This window comes from Xenopus tropicalis, chromosome 10 (genome assembly GCF_000004195.4).
Source record: "Xenopus tropicalis strain Nigerian chromosome 10, UCB_Xtro_10.0, whole genome shotgun sequence".
In the NCBI taxonomy this organism is placed as follows: domain Eukaryota; kingdom Metazoa; phylum Chordata; class Amphibia; order Anura; family Pipidae; genus Xenopus; species Xenopus tropicalis.
The window spans coordinates 8,448,828-8,474,488 of record NC_030686.2 but is presented as its reverse complement, the minus strand read 5'-3'; the positions used below and the strand labels follow the sequence as shown (position 1 = coordinate 8,474,488).

The 25,661-nt window shown below is 42.7% G+C and overlaps 1 protein-coding gene across 1 annotated transcript; it reads right to left on the bottom strand.

The window, feature by feature from the left end:
- Positions 1-554: 554 nt before the first annotated feature.
- tns4 (tensin 4) lies at positions 555-22,104 on the bottom strand. The gene is made up of 13 exons (XM_004918692.4): positions 21,868-22,104; positions 18,556-19,120; positions 14,119-14,509; positions 13,531-13,934; positions 12,002-12,088; positions 11,760-11,873; positions 9,050-9,142; positions 8,883-8,960; positions 8,517-8,588; positions 7,929-8,097; positions 7,776-7,844; positions 3,780-3,806; positions 555-1,201 (listed from the first exon to the last, which is right to left on the bottom strand). Exons 2-13 carry the CDS (start codon positions 19,070-19,072, stop codon positions 1,060-1,062), a joined length of 2,163 nt encoding a protein of 720 aa, XP_004918749.2. The 5' UTR covers positions 19,073-19,120; positions 21,868-22,104; the 3' UTR covers positions 555-1,059.
- Between the last annotated feature and the right edge of the window lie 3,557 nt (positions 22,105-25,661).

Genomic DNA, 25,661 nt, shown 5'->3' with positions numbered 1-25,661 from the left:
ATTAAATAAACCCAATAGGGCTGTTCTGCCCCAATAAGGGGTAATTATATCTTAGTTGGATCAAGTACAGGTACTGTTTTATTATTACAGAGAAAAGGGAATCATTTAACCATTAAATAAACCCAATAGGACTGTTCTGCCCCCAATAAGGGGTAATTATATCTTAGTTGGGATCAAGTACAGGTACTGTTTTATTATTACAGAGAAAAGGGAATCATTTAACCATGAAATAAACCCAATAGGGCTGTTCTGCCCCCAATAAGGGGTAATTATATCTTAGTTGGGATCAAGTACAGGTACTGTTTTATTATTACAGAGAAAAGGGAATCATTTAACCATGAAATAAACCCAATAGGGCTGTTCTGCCCCCAATAAGGGGTAATTATATCTTAGTTGGGATCAAGTACAGGTACTGTTTCCTATACCTGTACTATCTGCTTCATTGTCAAGAAAGGAGTATACCACATAACATCATGACCTTACTAAAGCACTAGCCTATCTTTTCAGCTGCCTGACCCAACTACATTGTCTTCTCTTCTGAGAGTATTGGACTGTTTTCTCCCTTGTCCGACTCCATTAGGCTGGAATAGACATGGATATAATTTCCTTTTTTGGATGCAAGTATGTGCAAACCCAGAGCAGCCCAAGAAGCTGTCATCCACTGGAACACTAATAAACTGTCAGTGCCAAAATATGATCTGAAATAATACAAGTTGGACTTTTCCTCGAGACCCTACTGAACTCTCCATACTTTAACTAATCCCGGGCCAGGGCTCCATCTGACCGTGCCCAGAAGCGTGTAAAGTGCACGTGGGAAATTCTTTCACCCAACAAGCGCCTCAGCCAAATCCTACCATGCAAAATAGTGCAGACTCAGCAGGTCGGCCGCGAGAAGATACCGACCAATAGCTGACGAGAAAAACAGACCAGTCCCAAGTGGAGCATCATATAGGGAGATTAGGACATGATCAGACGGAACCATTCTATCAAGAATCCTCCATCATCAGCTGGAAATCGATATATCTACACGTGATCCAAAGGCAGATTTCTATTGGCCGGCTACACCTTCTCTTGCTGCTGGATGATGTTCGTTAAGAAGCTTATTAGCGGGGAGGCTGGCTGAATGGCGTCATACTCGGCAAAAATGTGGCACACGTTGTCCGATGCATCTGTCGGGTTCTTTGCCACGAAGCCAAAGATTCTAGAAAAAAAAAAGTATAAAAAAATATAAGTTATTGAGGTTTGGATCAAGTTTCTAAAGAAACCGCTGTAAATTAAAAGTCGTTTAAAGATTAAACAGGAAAACCAAATTATTTTTTTAATTAAATCACCCATACCTGTTATAAATGTATTTAAAAATCTGAGCTGTCAATCATATATTGCCTGCCCCGCCTCTATGCCGCAGGCATAGAGGCGGGGCAGGCAATAAATGATTGACAGCTCAGATTTTTAATTCCAATAACTTTAACGTTGCATTCAACACTTCCTAGATATCACCTAGATGGCAAATGCATAAAATTTGGGGGAGATACAAAGCTCCGCCTTAAAAACATTCTTTACAAAATGGCGGCGGCCTGCTGGCTGTGACTGTCAATTCCAAGACTGAAGGGAGAAAAAAACTAAATAGTTTATATGGTAAAAGTAAAGTTTATTTTGCTCAACTAACACGATAGAAAAGGATTTGGAATTATTTTTTATTGTGACAGGTCCCCTTTAAAAATATTCTATAAGTGGCTGGTACTTTCACTAGCCTGGACTGTGCTGTAGTATCTGGGTGGAGGCCACCGTACTGTACCCCAGTATCGACACAATGATTGCAGTCGACCTTTTTGTTCCAGGATTGCAGCGATACGTTCTAGCCAGACATAGCGGGACATCACGAGCAAAGCCCAAAAAGCACAGAAGACATCCAATGTCTGGATATTTGAGGTTCTGTTCTCCAAGAAGCCAAAATGATCTCAGAATCTGCTTTACTGCACATTCCACAAGGCGTTCCTTCTTCCTCTCTCAAACCCAGCAAGTGACTATCTTGTCCCCCACCCAAATACCCAGATTTCCCCTCCCCCCGTTATGGGACTCAGAGGTCCAGTATGAAGTCTTTGTAGGTGCACCACTGCCGAAGATACCATAAGGGTTGTCACCTTTAAACAAAATTAGTACAGGTATAGGACCCATTATCCAGAATGCTCGGGATCAAGGGTCTTTCCGTAATTTGGATCTCCATACCTTAAGTCTACTAAAAAATCATTTAAACATGAAATAAACCCAATAGAGCTGTTGTGCCCCCAATAAGGGGTAATTATATCTTAGTTGGGATCAAGTACAGGTACTGTTTTATTATTACAGAGAAAAGGGAATCATTTAACCATTAAATAAACCCAATAGGGCTGTTCTGCCCCAATAAGGGGTAATTATATCTTAGTTGGGATCAAGTACAGGTACTGTTTTATTATTACAGAGAAAAGGGAATCATTTAACCATGAAATAAACCCAATAGGGCTGTTCTGCCCCCAATAAGGGGTAATTATATCTTAGTTGGGATCAAGTACAGGTACTGTTTTATTATTACAGAGAAAAGGGAATCATTTAACCATTAAATAAACCCAATAGGGCTGTTCTGCCCCAATAAGGGGTAATTATATCTTAGTTGGGATCAAGTACAGGTACTGTTTTATTATTACAGAGAAAAGGGAATCATTTAACCATGAAATAAACCCAATAGGGCTGTTCTGCCCCAATAAGGGGTAATTATATCTTAGTTGGGATCAAGTACAGGTACTGTTTTATTATTACAGAGAAAAGGGAATCATTTAACCATTAAATAAACCCAATAGGGCTTTTCTGCCCCAATAAGGGGTAATTATATCTTAGTTGGGATCAAGTACAGGTACTGTTTTATTATTACAGAGAAAAGGGAATCATTTAACCATGAAATAAACCCAATAGGGCTGTTCTGCCCCAATAAGGGGTAATTATACCTTAGTTGGGATCAAGTACAGGTACTGTTTTATTACTGTTTTATTAACAGCCCATATGTAAAACCCTGCTTCATCTAATTAAACCTTTTTCATAAAATATACTTTTTTAGCAGTATGTGCCATTGGGTAATCCTAAATAGAAAACTGCCATTTTAAGTACTAAGAGCCGCCCCCTGGGATCATAGGATTCACAGTGCACACAAACAAGCCAAGGCACACATACATGCTAGGCCCCATCAGCCAATGAATGGACAGAGTTCTGCCTTTTACTCCCACACTACTTCCTGTTACAGTTAGAGCTGCATTATTTCCTGTCAGCTGATCTCTGAGGGAGCACACAGCCCAGCACAAAATGGCGGCTCAAGGGAAAAGATGTAAAAGGGCAATATTTACTGATATATATATTCCAGTTGGGTGAGATTCTTTAATAGGTCACTTAATATGATATAAACTATGTGTTGGTTACATTTTCATTCTGGGGGGATAGTTTTCCTTTAATAAAATATTGGTCTAACATTAGCATTTTCACATAATATTTTAACATGTGACAAGCTGGCTGGAACATTCATGTTTTTTGGAAAAAAAAAAAGATTTTCCTTGCCGCCCTTATTTCCTGTTATGCAACCGTCGGTGAAGTACCGAGCCTTAAGACAAGAGGAAGGGAAGCGGGCCAAGGAAAGCTGAAAAGCAGCTTGTATTTACATTTCTTTCCCTTCCCCACCCTGGTATAGCGATCCGGCCTGTACGAGCCAGCAATATATTCAATGCGTGTAAGATAGAGTTTTGGGGACGGTGCCTTACCTTGAAGATCTGCACTGTTTCTGCCACCTGTAATACAATAAGGGAAACTTAAACACCGTACAAGATCTGTCTCGGCAGAGAAAAGGGTAACTAAAGCCAGAAAAACTGTGGGTGGCATTTAGGCACTAGAAATCCAGAAACAGCAGCGTTTAACTAAGCAGAAAGGCATAGAAACAGCGAATAAAGTACCCCCTATTGTAACATATAGGGATATTATAAGCCCCCGAGGAGTTCCTTATAATATATAGTGAATAAAGTACCCCCTATTGTAACATATAGGGATATTATAAGTCCCCGAGGGGTTCCTTATAATATATAGTGAATAAAGTGCCCCCTATTGTAACATATAGGGATATTATAAGCCCCCGAGGAGTTCCTTATAATATATAGTGAATAAAGTACCCCCTATTGTAACATATAGGGATATTATAAGCCCCCGAGGAGTTCCTTATAATATATAGTGAATAAAGTACCCCCTATTGTAACATATAGGGATATTATAAGCCCCCGAGGGGTTCCTTATAATATATAGTGAATAAAGTACCCCCTATTGTAACATATAGGGATATTATAAGCCCCCAAGGGGTTCCTTATAATATATAGTGAATAAAGTACCCCCTATTGTAACATATAGGGATATTATAAGCCCCCGAGGGGTTCCTTATAATATATAGTGAATAAAGTGCCCCCTATTGTAACATATAGGGATATTATAAGCCCCCGAGGGGTTCCTTATAATATATAGTGAATAAAGTGCCCCCTATTGTAACATATAGGGATATTATAAGCCCCCGAGGGGTTCCTTATAATATATAGTGAATAAAGTGCCCCTATTGTAACATATAGGGATATTATAAGCCCCCGAGGGGTTCCTTATAATATATAGTGAATAAAGTACCCCCTATTGTAACATATAGGGATATTATAAGCCCCCGAGGGGTTCCTTATAATATATAGTGAATAAAGTGCCCCCTATTGTAACATATAGGGATATTATAAGCCCCAGAGGAGTTCCTTATAATATATAGTGAATAAAGTACCCCCTATTGTAACATATAGGGATATTATAAGTCCCCGAGGAGTTCCTTATAATATATAGTGAATAAAGTACCCCCTATTGTAATATATAGGGATATTATAAGTCCCCGAGGAGTTCCTTATAATATATAGTGAATAAAGTGCCCCCTATTGTAACATATAGGGATATTATAAGTCCCCGAGGAGTTCCTTATAATATATAGTGAATAAAGTACCCCCTATTGTAACATATAGGGATATTATAAGCCCCCGAGGAGTTCCTTATAATATATAGTGAATAAAGTGCCCCCTATTGTAACATATAGGGATATCATAAGTCCCAGAGGAGTTCCTTATAATATATAGTGAATAAAGTACCCCCTATTGTATAATATAGGGATATTATAAGTCACAGAGGAGTTCCTTATAATATATAGGGAATTAAGTACCCCCTATTGTAACATATAGGGATATTATAAGCCCCCGAGGAGTTCCTTATAATATATAGTGAATAAAGTGCCCCCTATTGTAACATATAGGGATATTATAAGCCCCCGAGGAGTTCCTTATAATATATAGTGAATAAAGTACCCCCTATTGTAACATATAGGGATATTATAAGTCCCCGAGGGGTTCCTTATAATATATAGTGAATAAATTACCCCCTATTGTAACATATAGGGATATTATAAGTCCCCGAGGGGTTCCTTATAATATATAGTGAATAAATTACCCCCTATTGTAACATATAGGGATATTATAAGTCCCCGAGGGGTTCCTTATAATATATAGTGAATAAAGTGCCCCCTATTGTAACATATAGGGATATTATAAGCCCCCGAGGAGTTCCTTATAATATATAGTGAATAAAGTGCCCCCTATTGTAACATATAGGGATATTATAAGTCCCCGAGGAGTTCCTTATAATATATAGTGAATAAAGTGCCCCCTATTGTAACATATAGGGATATTATAAGTCACAGAGAGGTTCCATAGCCATATACACTAATACCCTCACATTTTACAACAGGGGGTACTTTATTTATTTTAATATACAAGTTTTAGTGACAGAAATGACATCACTAAGCGCCATTTATAAGGATACAATTTACAGTTTGGTCCCACAGGGAAATAACCAAACTGTGTATTATCTAACAATACATTTACTTTGGCTCCAAGACATCTGCCCAGTAAAATTAGTAATTGCCCAGTATGTAGTGATAAGCCAATGTGGCGGCCCAGATCCCCCCCCCCCCCCCGTGGATGCTCCCTCCCCTAATGCGCGGTAGGTAAATTTCTTTTTGGAGCACTCGGAGGAGGGGGTTCGGAAGGTGTTGGGGGCCTCTGTGGGGGGATGGGGGGTGCAGGGGCCCCTGAGGGAGAAGCCCCGGTGAGCCCTGGACCTCCCGTCCGACCCTGGTCCTATCCATATTCTATGGTGGCCTGTGTGACCCACTCAGTTAGTTTTATAGGGAAGGGAAAGCCACACCTTGATTCTGCTTGAAGCAATCCCATTCATATTCTCATCTCCCTTTACATGTGCGGTTACTCACTGTTTGTTCATAGTCGTAGCCTGCGGCCACATCACAATTTCATAGGGTGTGAATCTGATCCCCACCCCATCCCTGTCCCAACAAGTCATTCAAACAAGACTGTGTAATGTTCTCTGGGTTTATCATCAAACTGAATATTCTGTTTCTCTCTATATGGGGGGGACCCTTCCTTGGCTTTGCACACCTGCCCTGATCACCATTCAAAGAAACGTCTAGAAAATTCAGCTGGAGGGTCTGAGATTATTGCAGTTTAATTTAAATGCAGTCATTGCAGCTCTGCAACATACGTTTATTGGATTTGAAACCTAAGTGATCTAGTATCCCTGACCTACCCCTTCTATTGGTATGAACCATATCTGCTTGGAAAGTAGAGAGAACATGGGTTATTGCAAATGTCTTTGCTTAATTATCCTAATAAATTTTGTGCCATGCTGATTGGACGTTTAGTCGGTCGGACAGGTAAGAAAATGTCGGTGGGATAAGGATAAAATCTGCGCATGTATCTGTGTATCTGCCGATACCCTTGGGGGGCTACAATGGGAGTCACTTTCCTACGATTGGTGCCTGTAACTATTTCATGTTCAGAACAGCCTCCCATTGGTTATTGTTAGGGCTTTATCCTACAATTTCAGACTGAATGTGAGTTTTAGTTGCATCTATAGGTATGACCGATATCCGAACATTCATCGGAAGATTCAGATCCGCTCGCTTGGCGATGTCACCAAGCGAGCGGATCTTCTCCCGATATCCCCCACCTATGGGTGGGCGATATCGGGAGAATTCAGGGTAATTCGGTCATTGGCCCTGGGGCCAAAGGATCGAATTATAATGATGGGTATAGGCAAAGTTGGTTCAGGGACCGCATTAATGAGCCGATGCGGTCCCCGATCCGACTAGATTTTCTAACCTGCCCGATCGAGATTTGGCTGATTTCAGGCCAGATATTGGTCGGGCAGGCCCGTATGTAGTGCCCATACACGGGCTGATTAGCTACCGAATCAGTCTAAGGGACCGATATCGACAGCTAGAATCAGCCCGTGTATGGGGACCTTAAAACCTGAACGAGTATGGCCACCTTTATTCTGCTCTAATTAGCCTCTGAGATGGGCTTCAGGAGTATCTAGGAGAGCATATAATGCAGCCAAACACCTCTGGAACCACTGTAGGAAAGGAAACTGAATGTGTATGGCCACCTTTATTCTGCCCATAACCGTCTGTAGATATGGCTCCTCTTAACACTGTTTGATTCCAGCACACAAGCAGTAATTATCAGTATCATACACCTGTATTTATATTGAGTAAGTGGAATGGCCGAAACATACAACCCAAAGAATTCTATAGCAGTGATGAGTACACAGGAACAATATCTAACATGAGTCCTTTTTACTAGCTTAGCTACCCAACGGAGTAGTTGGAAATGACTTACTTTCTGAGCTCAGGGTCCACACTGCAGAAAGTGATTGTTGACAGTGGGTAGTGTCGACGGAAAAAAACTCTAAAAAAATCAAGATAATACAATAATTAGGGATAAACAAACTAATATAACGATTGCAAGACACGACAATAGGTCACTTCATACTTGCGCTGTACATCCGTCAGGGTGACTCCCTGCTCAGTGGCTTTGAAGTGTACGATTGTCGGCACGGACTGGTTGGACATCTCGAAGGTGGTGGATACGGCTTTCTGGACTGCGCTGGAACCCGTCAGGGTTTCGGTGCTGACAGAGTTTAAGTAAAGGACATTGCATGCTGTGGAACAAGATCAGGCCAAGGATTAGTAAATCAGCAGAGGTCGTTTTAGTTGGGCAGCATTGAGTAAAATTTTTATATATATACAGAGTAATATTCTGAGACAATATTATATCTTGCTCTAATTAGCCTCTGAGATGGGCTTCCAGGAGTATCTAGGAGAGCATATAATGCAGCCAAACACCTCAGGAACCACTGCAACATTCTGTAGGATTCAGTAGGAATTCAGACATATCTTCATACCCCATAATGATTGGAGCATTTTACTAGTCCCAAAAAGAAAAAATATATATACTTCCCTGGGAAGTTTAAAATCTACGTTCCACTGTTTTATGGCAGTTTTGCCTTCATTTGGACCCTTGTATAATGCTTTGTGTCTCCCCAAATATAAAGAGAGCTTCCTTTTGTCTTAAACTTACATGATGATGTCTTCAGGTCAGGCAACGTGGGCACCTGGGGCGAATCTGGACTGCTATCCCCTTCAGACTGACCTGGACAAAGAAAAACATGAGTTTTAATTATTGCCATCCCTATAATAAATACAAGTATATTATTTGTTCAGATCCAACCATGTTTGCTCACTGATTTGTCAGGGTCTATTGTTTCTTCTAGAAATGTTGGGGTTGCAGTTTTACCACCCAGCTGTGTGTTTATAAGTATTACACACAATATAATTTGGTATTTGCCACACAAGTTGACGTGGTGACTCTGCCAAGTTGTCTGCTTCAGTCTGTATTCCTTTGCCAAATGAACCACTCCCCATATGTTCACTTCGGAGAACCTACCTCTGTCTGGAATGACCAATTTGCAGGGTAATGATAGAGGGGTGATGGTGTGCTGATAAACCAATGCAGAGAGACTCCCTACAATCAAAAACAAATAATAGAAATGTTACTTACATGCAGGGAAATCCCAATTACCTATAATGAGGAAATAAATAACAGATACTCACCAAAATGGGGTTCTTCACAAGCCCCCTTCAAGTGTACACCCTTGGCAGATGACTCTATCAGGAAATGTCTTACAAGGTCATTTGTCCCCTTTCCTGTGGGCAGAAGACAGGCAGTTTCAAACCACTATGTATCTGACTTTGGACCTGGAGAAGGAAGTCTACTGAATGTCTACTGGTAAAGTACCTGATGACCTTCTCATTGGTGCACTTGTGGGTATGTAAGATAAGCTTTAATTAACTATTTAAACTAAACTAAGTTTGGAGTGAGATGTCAAAGTTTTGCAATTTAGCCTTGGCTCGTGCTTGTCTGATTGTCAAGAGCATGGGCCTTGTATTTGTCACTGTTCTCCATGAAAGGAACATGGTGATGAAAAAAACTATTTGCCATAAACTGATTGTTCAGTTTGGAGTCTATGGGCATTTTTTTGCGGTGAAATCTAGAAAAATGTTTTCGATCATCACTAGTTATTACTTGCACTATATGAAATGTAATATGATACTACTACTACTACTAATAATAGTCCCAACTAATAATAATAGTCCCAACTAAGATATATTGATTATTGGGGGCAGAACAGCCCTATTGGGTTTATTTCATGGTTAAATGATTCCCTTTTCTCTGTAATAATAAAACAGTACCTGTACTTGATCCCAACTAAGATATAATTACCCCTTATTGGGGGCAGAACAGCCCTATTGGGTTTATTTCATGGTTAAATGATCCCCTTTTCTCTGTAATAATAAAACAGTACCTGTACTTGATCCCAACTAAGATATAATTACCCCTTATTGGGGCAGAACAGCCCTATTGGGTTTATTTCATGGTTAAATGATTCCCTTTTCTCTGTAATAATAAAACAGTACCTGTACTTGATCCCAACTAAGATATAATTACCCCTTATTGGGGCAGAACAGCCCTATTGGGTTTATTTCATGGTTAAATGATTCCCTTTTCTCTGTAATAATAAAACAGTACCTGTACTTGATCCCAACTAAGATATAATTACCCCTTATTGGGGCAGAACAGCCCTATTGGGTTTATTTCATGGTTAAATGATTCCCTTTTCTCTGTAATAATAAAACAGTACCTGTACTTGATCCCAACTAAGATATAATTACCCCTTATTGGGGCAGAACAGCCCTATTGGGTTTATTTCATGGTTAAATGATTCCCTTTTCTCTGTAATAATAAAACAGTACCTGTACTTGATCCCAACTAAGATATAAAGCCTAAGCAATGTGTTTACCTTATGAGGCATATGAGAGCAGTTAGTCGCTACGGTAGCTCTGTGGTCCTTATGGTCAGTAAACCAAATGTTATCAATTTTCATTGTTTTTATGTTTTCTTAGAAATCAGTTTCCGGGCAGGTTGGCTATTGCACAAGTCCTTTCCAAAGAAATGTGATCAGATAGTAGTTTTTCCAGTAAAGGACCAGTCCTGGAACCGCTCACTGTTTGCACTGAGTCTGGGCACAAAGGTTCACTAAACTGGAACCCGTAGAGCACAATCTGGCGTATAACTGTGAGGGAGTAACACCTGGGCGAGACAACCTTTAATCCTGTGTATTGAGTCAGGGGGTGAGTCACAAAGAGACCGCTGTCGGTGCAAAAGGGTTATTATACCACATTCCCTTTCACTGTTTCAGTGACTAACACTTTGCTAAGTGAAAATAATCCACTCCAATGGCAGTTTCTTTGTCTAGAGCGGGGTTCCCGGCAGCTTGGAGATGCAGCTGCTCATAAACGGAGATTGATATACCAAGTAATAGACTTAGAATAGATTTAAAGGGAAACTGAACACTAGAATTGAACATGACTACAAATGCCATATTTTATTGACTATACTTACTGCATGTCAATAGCAGCAATGATCCAGGACTTCAAACTTGTCACACGGACCCCCCCCCCCACCATCTTGGAAAGTGTCTGTGACACTGCACGTGCTCATTAGGGCTTAGGGCTGAGCTTAGGGGGTCATTGCAAATTATCAAGCAGAAAATGAGGTTGGGTTGTAATAAAAGCGATGCTACAGGGCTGATTGTTGAATTCTGATGCTAATTGCACTGGTTTCTGAGCTGACATATAGTAATTATTTGTATTAATTACCTTTTATACACGTGAGTCACATTCAAATGAAAAAAGTGTTGGGGAGCCACACAAGCATGGAAAAAGCTCCTGTGGATGCAAATAAGGCTTATGATTGGCTATTGGTAGCCCCTATGGGGATTGGCAGCCTACAGGGGGCTCTGTTTGGCTTTACACTGGTTTTTATGGAACTAAAACTTGCCCCCAAGTCAGGAATTCAAAAATAACTCCCTGCTTTGAGGCAACTGGGAGCAACACCCAAGGGGTTGGGGAGCAACATGTTGCCCCTGAGCCACTGGTTGGGGATCCCTGCAGTATATTAAGATTGGGCAGCAGAAAAGAAGATGGAGGCTACTGGGGCATCTTTGGGGGCACAGACCTTCCTTGCTAAAGGGCTACCTTGGGTTGGTATAGAAACCCAAAACATAATGTACATTTCTGCCATACTTTTTTTATTTAGGTTTTAGTTCTCTTTTAAGGTTCTTGTCTCACAATAAGTCAGGCACATGTTTTCTTTATGCCAATCAATCCTTAAGGACACATGAGCTTTATGCTACTGTTATCAGAATGCATTAATTCCATAAAGGCCAGTTAAATAACCCAGTGCCATCGCACACAGTCTTACCTGTTTTAGCTGCCATCCCAGGGACCTTCATGGCCAGTCCAAATGATCCCCGGTAGGATGTACTGTCTCTGATAATAAAAGCACCTGGTTCCTTGTCCTTCAAAAACTCAATTGCTGAGAATGAACCAAAATACAACAACTTAATATCTTCTCTTTCCCAAGGCACAGCAGTGAGCAAAGCACAATTGTGTTTGCTAATATTTAATGCTAAATTCATTAATAAGTCATATAAAGCAACTTGCCTTGATCCCGAGTCATGCTGGGTTTGAACCAATGCTTGGAAGTGTCCATTACAAATTTCATGCCGGGCTGAGAATCTCTGATAGAATCTAGGTGAACAGCAAAATTTATTAATAGCACGCAAATGATTAAAGCAGTTTGGTGGGGCTTAATGTCCCTGTTTTGCTTCATCGTTTCTTACCATTTTTAGATATTTCTGGGTGGGTGAGTTACTTGTGAGATCCTTCAGCCTATCCTAATCTTTTTTCAATTAGGAAATAAAGGTCCCCATACACGGGCCGATCGCCAAGCGAGCAGATCTTCTCCTGATATCCCCCACCTACGGGTGGGCGATATCGGGAGAATCCAGGCTAATTCGATTGAATTATAATGACGGGTATAGGAAAAGTCGGTCCGGGGACCGCATCAACGAGCCGATGCGGTCCCCGATCCGACTAGATTTTTTACCCTGCCCGATCGAGATCTGCCCGATTTCAGGCCAGATATCGGTCGGGCAGGCCTGTCTGTACTGCCCATACACGGGCCGATTAGCTGCTGAGTCAGTCTAAGGGACCGATATCGGCAGTCAGAATCGGCCCGTGTATGGGGATCATAACCTTCTATTATAAGCCCATTTCAGTATTTAGATAATGTCTATTTGCCAAAGAGCAAAGAGTTGGATAGGAGAGTTAGGATAGGGGGGCACAATAATAAACCATTTATATCTCAGAAAAGATGATGAAGTTTTGCTTTTCCTTTTGGATAACACAACCTAACTTAGTTTATTGTATACAATATATTCTGGGGTGTCCAGTAACCTTACTGGAGGCTGAATTACATGCAAAATTGGATTAAGCAAGTGACACCAGTGTAAGTCTGGGCCTCCTAGGGCCCACCAGAAAACCCAGATTCAACCAGATTCAAGGCCCATTCTAAGATCCGTTAGATATACTGTACAATGTGGTGAATTGTATTGATGTGAATCCAGGGTCGGACTGGGCCAGACCTGACCCTTGCCGGTGCTCCCCCTGCTCGACCGTTCCTCCCCTGACACGTTAAATTTACGCCCTCGGGAGAGGACGTTGGGTGGGGGGCCCAGGAAGGGGGGTTATGGGGGCCCGTGCGGAGGGGGAGGAGAGGGGGGGATGGTGCGGGCACCTGCAGGGCCCCTTTAACCCTCAATCTGACCCTGTGTGCATCTACCTCTGTAGTAGGAATAAAAGCATTGATAGGAATTGTCCTTGAGTGGGGACCTTAAGGGTCCACTGGCCCTACTGTAAGACAATTGGACGCTTTGGCCTCTATTCTGAGACCACCAATAGTGGTGGCTGTAAGCTGCTAAGTACAAAACACAGGATCGTTGCTTTTGCACATTGCTCCCTTATTAGCAAATGAAGCCTTATCTTTCCTGTATATGAACAATCCAACTGAAAGATCACAGAAAGACTGAAGCATGGATGCATCAGTATATTCATAAAGCTTAGACATTATTACATTATACTTGAACACCTATCAACCATTAACCTTCCTGTCATTGGGTAGGGTGACTTACTATCTGTGCAGTTATGAATGGAGGACTCAGAGCAGGTCTTGTTTGGTCTGTTGAAAGTTGAAGAACTTCTGCCCTGGAGCAACCTGGAGGATTTTCTTAGACTGTCTTCACTCTCCAAGCAACCATTTACCAAAAGTATTGGTATATCCATACTGGAACTGTTAACAGATGGAGGACAGCTGTTGGCGTTGCCTTTTGTAGCAAACATCTTCTGGTTTGGGATCTTGGGCAGCGATGAGTTGAAGATCTCAGTACTGTGGTCAAAGTAATGTACAGGCGTCGTAGGGGACATTAGTCCAGGACTCATTACATTGGAAAAAGACCCCACAGAGCCACAAGGACTTTCTAATGTTCTTCCATGGAAACTGTGGCCATCAAACTCATCTTGAGGAAGCGAGTGGGTGCTGTGGATTTCAACAGAGAGTGTGTTAATGTTCCCATGATAACACTAATGGCTGCTAACAAGATATAGGTTTGCTATAAGGGCAATTGTAACGTGAAAACATCATTCATTTTATGTTATTTGCTTTTCCTAATGCTTAAATAAACAGTCAACCCAGAGAATAGTCATAGATTGCCTTGACTCACCTCCCTAGCAGATAGCTGGTGTCAGACCCAGGGCTGTTGGATATCATAGAAGTTTCACTATTGCGAAAAAGTGGCCTTGAGTACTGAATGGTTTCTGACCCCAAAGATGAGGACATGAAGGCGTCAGGTTGATTGGATCTCTGATAGACAATAGGAACGCTCTGGGTTGGCTGCTGGTAGGATCCAGTTGATGGGCGTCTTTGAAGCATCTGAAGACCCTTGACACAAGGACGGGTTTCAATGACAATAGGACTGCAGTTGGGCGTACAGGTGTCCATAGATGTCCCTCGTGATATTAATAGCCCCTCGTGTTTTGGAATGGGGCTCGATGTCTGTTGAATATTCTCCTGACACCTGGCTCTTTTCACATTCACCTCGACGCATTTTATCTCTAAAATTACAAATGGTAAGGTAGACATCTTTAGACATTGGACAGTAACTTCTTTAAAGGTTTATGTCGCCCATTACATTGTATGTATAACTTTATTTATAAAGTGCTACTTATGTACCCAGCGCTGTACAGTAGAATACATTAATACAAACAGGGGGTTATTAAGATAATAAGAGATAAATACAAAGTATAACAATAAACACAAATAAATAAAAGATACAGTTGCAATGAGATAAGAGTCAGAGACACAAGAGGATGGAGGTCCCTGCCCCGTAGAGCTTACACTCTATATGGGAGGGTAACTTACAGACACAAATAGGCAAATATAAGTGCTGTAGGTCACAGTGGGTGACACTACAATATAAGTGCCAGTTCCCAGATCAGGGGCTGGGCGAGTGCCCCAATAGGGAGTCTTTAAGTTTAGTTTTAAAAAGACTGAGGGAGGATTCTCTCTGGAGGAAATCAGGGAGGGCATTCCCAATGTAAGGGGCAACAAGGCAGAAAGGGTTAAGGCGGGAAACAGTAGTAGTAGTGGGGGGCGCAACCAAACGATTGCTCTGCGAGGAACGAAGGAGTCGGCCAGGAAAGTACGGAGACACAAGGGAAGAGATGTAGTGAGGAGCAGAGGAGTCGGCCAGGAACCTACGGAGACACAAGGGAAGAGATGTAGTGAGGAGCAGAGGAGTCGGCCAGGAACGTACGGAGACACAAGGGAAGAGATGTAGTGAGGAACGAAGGAGTCGGCCAGGAACGTACGGAGACACAAGGGAAGAGATGTAGTGAGGAGCAGAGGAGTCGGCCAGGAACATACGGAGACACAAGGGAAGAGATGTAGTGAGGAGCAGAGGAGTCGGCCAGGAACGTACGGAGACACAAGGGAAGAGATGTAGTGAGGAGCAGAGGAGTCGGCCAGGAATGTACGGAGACACAAGGGAAGAGATGTAGTGAGGAACGAAGGAGTCGGCCCGGAACGTACGGAGACACAAGGGAAGAGATGTATTGAGGAACGAAGGAGTTGGCCAGGAACGTACAGAGTCACAAGGGAAGAGATGTAGTGAGGAACGAAGGAGTCGGCCCGGAACGTACGGAGACGCAAGGGAAGAGATGTATTGAGGAACGAAGGAGTTGGCCAGGAACGTACAGAGTCACAAGGGAAGAGATGTAGTAAGGAGCAGAGGAGTCGGCCAGGAGAGTACGGAGACACAAGGGAGGAGATGTAGTAAGGAGCAGAGGAGTCGGCCAGGAGCGTACGGAGACACAAGGGAGGAGATGTAGTGAGGAGCAGAGGAATGGAGGGCTTTGAAGGTTAAGAGAAGGCGTTTGTAAGATATTATTTGTTTAATAGGAAGCCACGATAAGGACTTTAGCAGGGGAAGGGCCTGAACTCTACTGGATGAGAGGAGGAGAATTCTGGCAGCAGTATTTAATATAGACTGTAGGGGGGAAAGATGGGAGTTAGGGAGGCCGATTAGTAGCAGGTTACAGTAGTCCAGTCAGGATAGGATGAGAGCATGCATGAGCAGCCTAGCTGTTGCAGTAGAAAGAAAGGGACGGATCTTGGCAATATTGCGCAAGAAAAAGTGACAGGTTTTGACAGTGGTGTTAGTATGGTCAGAGAAGGAGAGACTGGAGTCAAAGATCCCCCCCAAACAACGCGCCGAATCAACCGGGTTGATGAGGGTGCCATCGATAGAGATAGAAAGGGGGGGGGTAGGACCAGGCTTAGGCGGAAAGATCATTAGTTCAGTTTGAGGTGGTGTCGGTTCATCCAATTGGAGATAGCCAGGGGGCAGTTAGAGATTTAAGGTCGAACCCTTACAGACAAACTCAGTATTCATTCAGCCGAACAGTGCTTTCCCCTTCAGATTCAGTTCCTTGAGATATGTTTCTTCCTGTTCTAACGTTAGCCGCAGGGCTTATATTCTGCTCAACGTGTCTGCCTCTGCAAGCTTAACAAGCACTCCGTGACAATCCCTCATCAGCAGAATAGGTGTTGAATGAGGCAATCTGCTGCTGAGTAAAACATGTGCCGAGCTGGTATGTAGGGGCGCGCTGGCGCCTGTGCCGTGGTGCCAAAGTCTGGAGTATGCGGAGCTTATACCTCGGCAATCTAAGGCCAGACAAGCAATGACAGGCGGCTTGCCCTCAATTTATAAATCTAATCTCTTCCCTCAGCACCAATTGAAATAATGAGATGAACACAGTGGCTTTGAGCTTCCAATTAGACTGGCCATGAAAGGGCATGTGTACGGCTAATTACCCGCAAACGCTTTCATTGCTCCTTAGGAACCAGTCACATGTAATAATCGTTTGCCACGTTAGAGGTCTAGGTTCTACGTGTTTATTTTTTCACCAATTAACTTTACTTTGATGGGGTTTTTTTACTATAATTGTTTAGTAAAAGATGAGCCTAACAAAGGGCGTCAGGTCTCAACCCTCAGCTGGGGAGGTAGTGAGCTATGGATCATGGGTACCAAAGTGCCCAATGATGTCACAAACTGGACAGGTTGGATTGGCTAAGAACCCATTCCATCATAAATGGATAGCCATGGAATCAGTGTCGGACTGGGATGGCAGGGGCCTACCAGAAAACCATGGACCACAGGCCCGCTCTCAAAACTGGTTGCTAGGGTAAATTGGACTCTACAACCAGGGTGGGATTGAGATGGCAGGGGCCTACCAGAAAACCCTGGACCATGGCCCACTCTCAAAAGTGGTTGCTAGGGTAAATTGGACTCTACAACCAGGGTCAGACTGAGATAGCAGGGGCCTACCAGAAAACCCTGGACCACGGGCCCACTCTCGAAACTGGTTGCTAGGGTAAATTGGACTCTACAACCAGTGTCGGACTGAGATACCAGGGGCCTACCAGAAAACCCTGGACCACGGGCCCACTCTCAAAACTGGTTGCTAGGGTAAATTGGACTCCAAACTAGAGAGCTACTGAACCAAAAGCCAAAAGACACAAAAAGTAAAATATGAAGACCAATTGCAAATTATCTAAGAATATCAGTGTCTATTTTATATGAATTTAAAAGTGAATTATCCTTTTCAGTGCTCATCTTTTGTACTGTTTTTCTTTTCTACCCCTTCCTGTTGAATTAAGTTAATCTACAAGTTGATATTCCAGTACACTGAAGGTCCAAGATGTCCCCAAGGCTTTCTAATCACCTTGTTAGTGAGAATTCCTATTTCAAGCTTCAGATCATGTTTTTCATCTATTTCAAAGTGTAGCACTTCCTGCTGTTATTATATTACTATGATAATATAGGTTGCAGCACTTTATTGCCCCACTCGTATACTGAGTAAAATCAATTTACACCCACAGCCCACTCCTTTCCCCTACAGTATATACAACTTATGGTTGAAATCAACTAACTACAACTGACTTCCACTTAAATATAAACCTGGGATTTGTTGTTTCACTATAAAATAAGGTTATAGCCTTACTGGGCTGCTCATAACAACGTGCCATTCCGGGAACTGAACCGCGGAATGATTATCATTGAAGTCTATAAAATCTGCCTTTTATGCTGCATTATACCACGTTTGAACAGTATAAAGTTACAGTCACATGAAATATAATATGAGGCCTGGAGGTGAACCTACATGAGGTATAAACAATAGTGATGAGCGAATCTGTCCCGCTTCGCTCAGCGGAAAATGTTGCGTGTCAAAAAAAAATTGTCGCCCACGACTATTCTTTTGACGCGTGCGACTATTTATTTTGACGCAAGACTATTCTTTTGACGCCCGCGACTATTTATTTTGACGCATGACTATTCTTTTTGGACACGCGGTGAATTTTTTAATCCGTTTCACTAAACAATCCTCCTAGGCGAAACGCGGAAATTCTCCGCGAATCCATGCCTGGGGAAACATTTCGCCCATCACTAATAAACAATAATAATGGCCAGATCTTTGGAAAACCAAAACAATTTTGAATTTTGAATGCTACTTAAGTCTATAAAACAAATGGAATTCTGGAAATTAATATTATTATACTGTACACAGTTGTCAGAAATAAATATGAATATTCTTCTTACCTGGAGAGCTTGCTTTCTTGGTTGCTTCTGGAAAAGATGGGGTATCACAAGTTGATTTTTTTCTCATCGGATCATTTTTGACCGGCAGGGGTTGGAAAGTTGGATCCAACTGCAAAATCAGCTGATTCAGATTGTCTATGGATATATCCAAAGATGGAGACAAAGGGTCTTCTCCCTTGTAAACGTCAGGTTCAGGTTGGCTTTTCTGTCTTGTGTTACCACTGGAGACACATTGCTGGTCCCCCTGAGGGCTGAAATCCATATTCCCCACAACTGTGTGAATGGAATTGGAAGCCAGGGTCCTTTCCCCACCATAAAGCCCTGGGGGCAAAATGTGACCATTGTATTGTAATGGCAGCTGGCCAGTACATCTCTCTGTGCTGAAGTAAGAGCATTTATTGGTCACAGTGATGCTTCTTGGGTGCCCACCTTGCCTGAATACTCCACCATCATCCGTGGATGCCATGCAGACAGTTTGACCAACCCGCAGTACATGGTTGGGTATCACTTGGGACATGTTATTGAGGGTGAGTTGACTTTATCCTTCAACTGGCCTAGAAGGATCCTAGAAACAAGATAGGCATACAAATGCACAGTCAGTAGGACCTCAAAATGATATGTTTAGTACTGAGAAATGGATGAATAATAATACTTAAATACAGGTATAGGATCCCTTATCCAGAAAGTTCCGAATTGCGGAAATGCCATCTCCTATAGACTCCATTATAAGCAAATAATTCTAATTTTTAAAAATTATTCCCTTTTTCTCTGTAATAATAAAACAGTCCCTGTACTTGATCCCAACTAAGATATAATTACCCCTTATTGGGGCAGAACAGCCCTATTGGGTTTATTTCATGGTTAAATGATTCCCTTTTCTCTGTAATAATAAAACAGTACCTGTACTTGATCCCAACTAAGATATAATTACCCCTTATTGGGGGCAGAATAGCCCTATTGGGTTTATTTAATGGTTAAATGATTCCCTTTTCTCTGTAATAATAAAACAGTACCTTGTACTTGATCCCAACTAAGATATAATTACCCCTTATTGGGGCAGAACAGCCCTATTGGGTTTATTTAATGGTTAAATGATTCCCTTTTCTCTGTAATAATAAAACAGTGCCTGTACTTGATCCCAACTAAGATATAATTACCCCTTATTGGGGGCAGAACAGCCCTATTGGGTTTATTTAATGGTTAAATGATTCCTTTTTCTCTGTAATAATAAAACAGTACCTGTACTTGATCCCAACTAAGATATAATTACCCCTTATTGGGGGCAGAACAATCCTATTGGGTTTAAATGATGTTTAAATAATTTTTTAGTAGATTTAAGGTATGGAGATCCAAATTACATAAAGATCCCTTATCCGGAAAGCCCCAGGTCCCAACCATTCTGGATAAAAGGTCCTATATCTGTACTAGAGTAGTGGGAACTCACAGCTGCTGTACAGTATAACCCCCGGCTACGCTGCTTGTGGAATGCTGGAACTTGTAGCTATAACAGTTAGGGAGGCGCAAGTGTCAGCCCCAGGGCTACATATTATTTTCCAAGCCACAGGCTTATAGCTAGAGCTGTAGTGTAAACACCAGCACCTTTAGATTAAGAACTAACTGAAGATGCTGAGAGTTTTAGTTTCCCCAGATCCCCAAGTCACAAACTGGATATCTCAGAATAGGCATAAGCACAGGGTCAGGCTTGGTGGAGTAGAGAAGTTATAACAATTTTATATACGTTTCCAAGGTCAGCCAACTTTGGAAGCCCATAGCCATAGTCTTACCCCATGTAGACCAAGTAGAACCTCCTGCAGGCCTACAGGCCTCACAGGGCTACCAAATAGCCAATCACAGCCCTTATTTGGCCCCCAAACAACTTTTTTCATTCTTGTGTGGCTCCCCAACACTTTTTACATCTGAGTGTGGCTTATGAGTCAAAAAGGTTGGGGATCCCTGCCTTAAGGTAATGGTGCTGATGACTATACTCCAATTTAGCAATAGCCAGCGGATCATCTACATTTTGCAACCCTAGTTGGGTTAAGATACAAAGATTCCCTTTAGCAGCTGTGTGACCAATCATTTTCTAGCTCTATGCCCTTATTCATTGCACAGAAAAAGTCCGTACCGAATGTTTTTGGCAAGCAGGACCTATACCCCTAATAGTGATGTTATTATGCATGGCCAGTTCCTGTACTAAGCACATTAACTACTAGGTACATTCTGAGTGCCATGGGAAAGGGCAAGACATACTTAGTATAGGTACACTGGAGAAAACTTACTGTATATTTGTATAAACAGGTATGGGACCTGCTATCCAGAATGCTCAAGACCTGGGGTTTTCCGGATAAGGGGTCTTTCCGTAATTTGGATCTCTATACTCTGTCTACTAAAAAATAATTTAAACATGAAATAAACCCAATAGGGCTGTTTTGCCCCCAATAAGGGGTAATTATATCTTAGTTGGGATCAAGTACAGGTACTGTTTTATTATTACAGAGAAAAGGGAATCATTTAACCATTAAATAAACCCAATAGGGCTGTTCTGCCCCAATAAGGGGTAATTATATCTTAGTTGGGATCAAGTACAGGTACGGTTTTATTATTACAGAGAAAAGGGGAATCATTTAACCATTAAATAAACCCAATAGGGCTGTTCTGCCCCAATAAGGGGTAATTATATCTTAGTTGGGATCAAGTACAGGTACTGCTTTATTATTACAGAGAAAAGGGAATCATTTAACCATGAAATAAACCCAATAGGGCTGTTCTGCCCCCAATAAGGGGTAATTATATCTTAGTTGGGATCAAGTACAGGTACTGTTTTATTATTACAGAGAAAAGGGAATCATTTAACCATGAAATAAACCCAATAGGACTGTTCTGCCCCCAATAAGGGGTAATTATATCTTAGTTGGGATCAAGTACAGGTACTGTTTTATTATTACAGAGAAAAGGGAATCATTTAACCATTAAATAAACCCAATAGGGCTGTTCTGCCCCAATAAGGGGTAATTATATCTTAGTTGGGATCAAGTACAGGTACTGTTTTATTATTACAGAGAAAAAGGAAATAATTTTTAAAAATTAGAATTATTTGCTTATAATGGAGTCTATGGGAGATGGCCTTTCTGTAATTCGGAACTTTCTGGATAACTGTTTCCAGATAAGGAATCCCATACCTGTACTAACAAAATGAAAGAGATTATGTCCGCGGAGCAGACATTAAGGGGAATAATAAAGGGGAATCCTTGCCGGGCACCATTAGAGCTGGAATTTGGCATGCAATAGTAGATGTAGCCAGAGAATACATACCTTTCTCCTTCGCTGAGCTCTTTCTCTCTAGTACTGTTCAAGGTATAAAATGTGCCAGTGAAGTCATGCAGGGCCAGTATATAAAGAGTTACACCCACAGTTTAACTCCTATAGTGCCAGTACTCTCTCAGCTTGGCAGGAATGAACTATAGTCCTTCCTTGGTTGGGCAAAGAGGAGTTAAACGGAGCCCTCCCACACTGTGTGGCTCAGCACCGGCCGGGGGCAAGAGCAGACAGGCAGTGCCCTCCCCTCCGCCGTGTAAGTACAGGTGTGTGGCCAAACCCTTCTTCTTTTGATTAGACATAAGGAGATGCCTGACGTCAGGTGGGATTGGTGGGATCGATCTGCTAAGTGCTGCTGCATGGAAACGGCATGTATGACACACAGGCAAAACATAGCAACAACACAATGCTATCAGGGCACAGCAGCATGAAACAGGGTTTAGAAAGTATCATAATAATAGCAATATGACTCTCAAAACAAAGTCTAAGCTACTATCCCTACACTATTTCCTTCATTCAGAAAGGTCCGGAGGTTCTAGCCCAGAGCCCGTACTAGGGGTGGGCAGAAGAGGCACCTACCAATGATGGGGGGGTGCCAGGCAGGTAGCTCTTCTTCCAACCCATAGCTTGCCCTCCCTTGTCATTGCCCCCCGCTAGTGATGAGAGAATCTGTCCCATTTCGCTTCGCCGAAAAATTTGCTGATCTTCCAAAAGATTCGCGAAATGGCGAAAATGTCGCACGTCAAAAAAAAATTGTCGCCCGCCAAAAAATAATTGTCGCCCGCAACTTTTTTTGTTACTCAGCTATTCTTTTGTCGCCTGTGGCTATTCTTTTGTCGCCTGCGGCTATTCTTTTGTCGCCCGCGGCTATTCTTTTGCCGCCCGCGGCTATTCTTTTGTCGCCTGCGGCTATTCTTTTGTCACGCAGCTATTCTTTTGTCGCCCGCAGCTATTCTTTTGTCACGCAGCTATTCTTTTGTCACCCGAGGCTATTCTTTTGTTGCCCGCGGCTATTTTTTTGTCGCGGGGGGCAATTTTTGGACGCTCTGCGAATTTTTCCGCTGCAAATTTTTTCATCCATTTCTCGAAACGCGGAAATTCACCGCAAATCCATGCCTGCCGAAACATTTTGCCCATCACTACCCCCCCGCTGATTGTCATTACGTGGCAAGGGGCATTGCACATAAAGGGTGGGTGTTGCAGGGGCAAAATGGTCGACGGGGTTGCCTAGGGTGTCTGGTCGGCTTGGCCCACCCCTACCATCCTGTGCTATAATATAGCTATGTGTGTACATGTAAGCTAACAATACATGTTCAGATTTCAGTCTTCCGATGAACGTTTGTATTAGTGGTTGTATATATAGTTTATGTATGTGAGTGTATAGATTGGTAAGTATAGGGTGTGGGTGCTGGGTTTACTTGGAAGGGTTGAACTTGATGGTCTTTTTTCAACCCTATGTAACGATTTAACTATGTAACTATGTTTGGAATTCGATCATACATTTAAATGCAATGATCTAAAACTCACATTCAGCCTGAAATTGTAGGATAAAGCCCTAACAATAACCAATGGGAGGCTGTTCTGAACATGAAATAGTTACAGGCACCAATCGTATGGAAGTAACTCCCATTGTAGGGCCCCCAAGGGTATCGGCAGATACACAGATACATGCGCAGATTTTATCCTTATCCCACCGACATTTTCTAACCTGTCCCATCAACTAAACAACCAATCGCCAAGGTATAAGAATAATCAGAGCAATAATTCTGAGGCTACACATGGTCTGAAAATCAGTGTGTATATGGCCAGCTTTAGCCAATGTCTAATGTAGGCAAGGAGGGGTCTCGTTAAGGAGGGGAGCCAAGTATATGGGGTGTCATTCAATTTGGTTGGCAGAGACAAAGCTTCTCAAAGGGGGCCGGTAAACCTTAGGATTCTGGTCCTCTTTTTTAATTGAAGCCCAAGAAAGTGCTACAAATCACCCCATGCAAAATGTGCAAACACAGAAAAAAAGTGCAGCACAAGTTCAGTAGGGTGCAATGGCCCCAAATGGGAGAAAGTCCTGAAAAATTCCATGTTCAGCCAGACAAAAGTCATGAAATATCCTGAAGGCCTCCCTTCATCCGAAGACTAGAGCCGGCCCCCTTCGTTCCCCGACCTCCCCTGCCAAAAGGCCCCCAGGAGGCAAGGGTATTCAGACACCCTTCCCCGACAGGCTAAGGGGGTACCTTTGTCCAGCCCCCTACAGCCCCATAGGCCTTGGATAACTAGTGACCTCGGAAGATCTGAAGAGATCCAAAGTTGTTTGTGCCCATGGCAAGAGGAGAAGGGGCTTAATTGCCACACATCTCCCCCCTAGATCAGTGCATATCTCAGATGTTTTTTGCACCAGATCCAAAGTGAAACATAGTCACATAGTAACATAGTAAGTTGGGTTGAAAAAAGGTGTACGTCCATCACATTCAACCATAATGCCTAACCTCTAAAGAAGACAAAAGTTCAGAGTGACAACATGTTCGCCAGTGCCATGATCTAGGTGCCTGCAATCATTTGCATCAGGGGTGCAAATCCCACAAAAATCTCAGGTTCCATAGCATCCACCCATTGACCAATGAATCAAGGGTTTCTCAGTGGATGGTTTCCTCCATAAGTGGCCTTCAAGAACAGATACTACGTCTCATCTTTACCGGCCGGATACCTGCTTTTTTTGTGGGTACCAGCCAACTCTACTCTACTGGCAGGCCCAGTTGGTGCATAAAGACTTCCATATTGAGCCCAAAGGAGCTCACATAAGCTGTGTCTGTCTGGCTGTGCTCTGTGCCCAGTGTTGGATTGATACATTGGTTAAGGGATGGGTAGGGGGCACAAGAGGGTATGCCTACATGTCTGCAACCACCTACCCATCATGAATTCAGGCAACATGGGGCACATGCCCATCCCTGAGGTTTGCACCTTTGTAAATAAACCCCGGAGTCACTAGGAGTACTGTTACCTGTATAAAGGTTCCCAGACTGCAGCTTTGCACCTAACACCTTGTTAACCTCTAACATTGTTATATTTAACAGTTGAAGGTTCATTTACCTTTATAGACTCTTATAATATTCACATGGCAGCTATAAAACCACATATCATAAACAGGATATATGTCTGCACCTTTACACATAAACCAACATAATGTCTCCGCATAGGCTGGCCAATCACTGACGCTGGATATAGAAATACTGAACATTATCATTTGCCATTATCAGGGTCGGACTGGGCCGGTGGGGCACTGGGAACATACCCAGTAGGGCTTGGCCTTTGTGGGCCCAGGCCCGATCTTCACCGGGGCCTAGGAGGTAAGAATAAAGTATGGGTGTTCCGGGTATGGGGTTGAGTGGGCAACAGGGGCCCACGGGATGAGTGTGGGGACTACAGTGGGGGTCCCTGGGAGGTATGGGGCCCCTGCACCCTCAGTCTAACCCTGGCCATGATATTGCGGGTAGCAGGCATAGAAAATATAGCAGATGTTGATGTTATGCAACAAGCCATTGCACTGGCCTGCCATGGATACTGGGAGAAAACCTAGTGGGCCCCGGTCTTGTTGGGCCATATGGTCTGGGCACAAAGGCAGGCTATGGAGGGCAGTGGTGGGGGGTTCAATGCCATCAATAATCGGCTGCAAAAAACATCACCACTGGAAAGGAGGTGGTGATGGGTGGTGTGCCGGGGGGTACTATTAGCTGGGCCCTTATCCTGGGTTTTCCAGTTGGCCCCACCTTACCCAGTCCAACACTGTTTATAGATGCTCA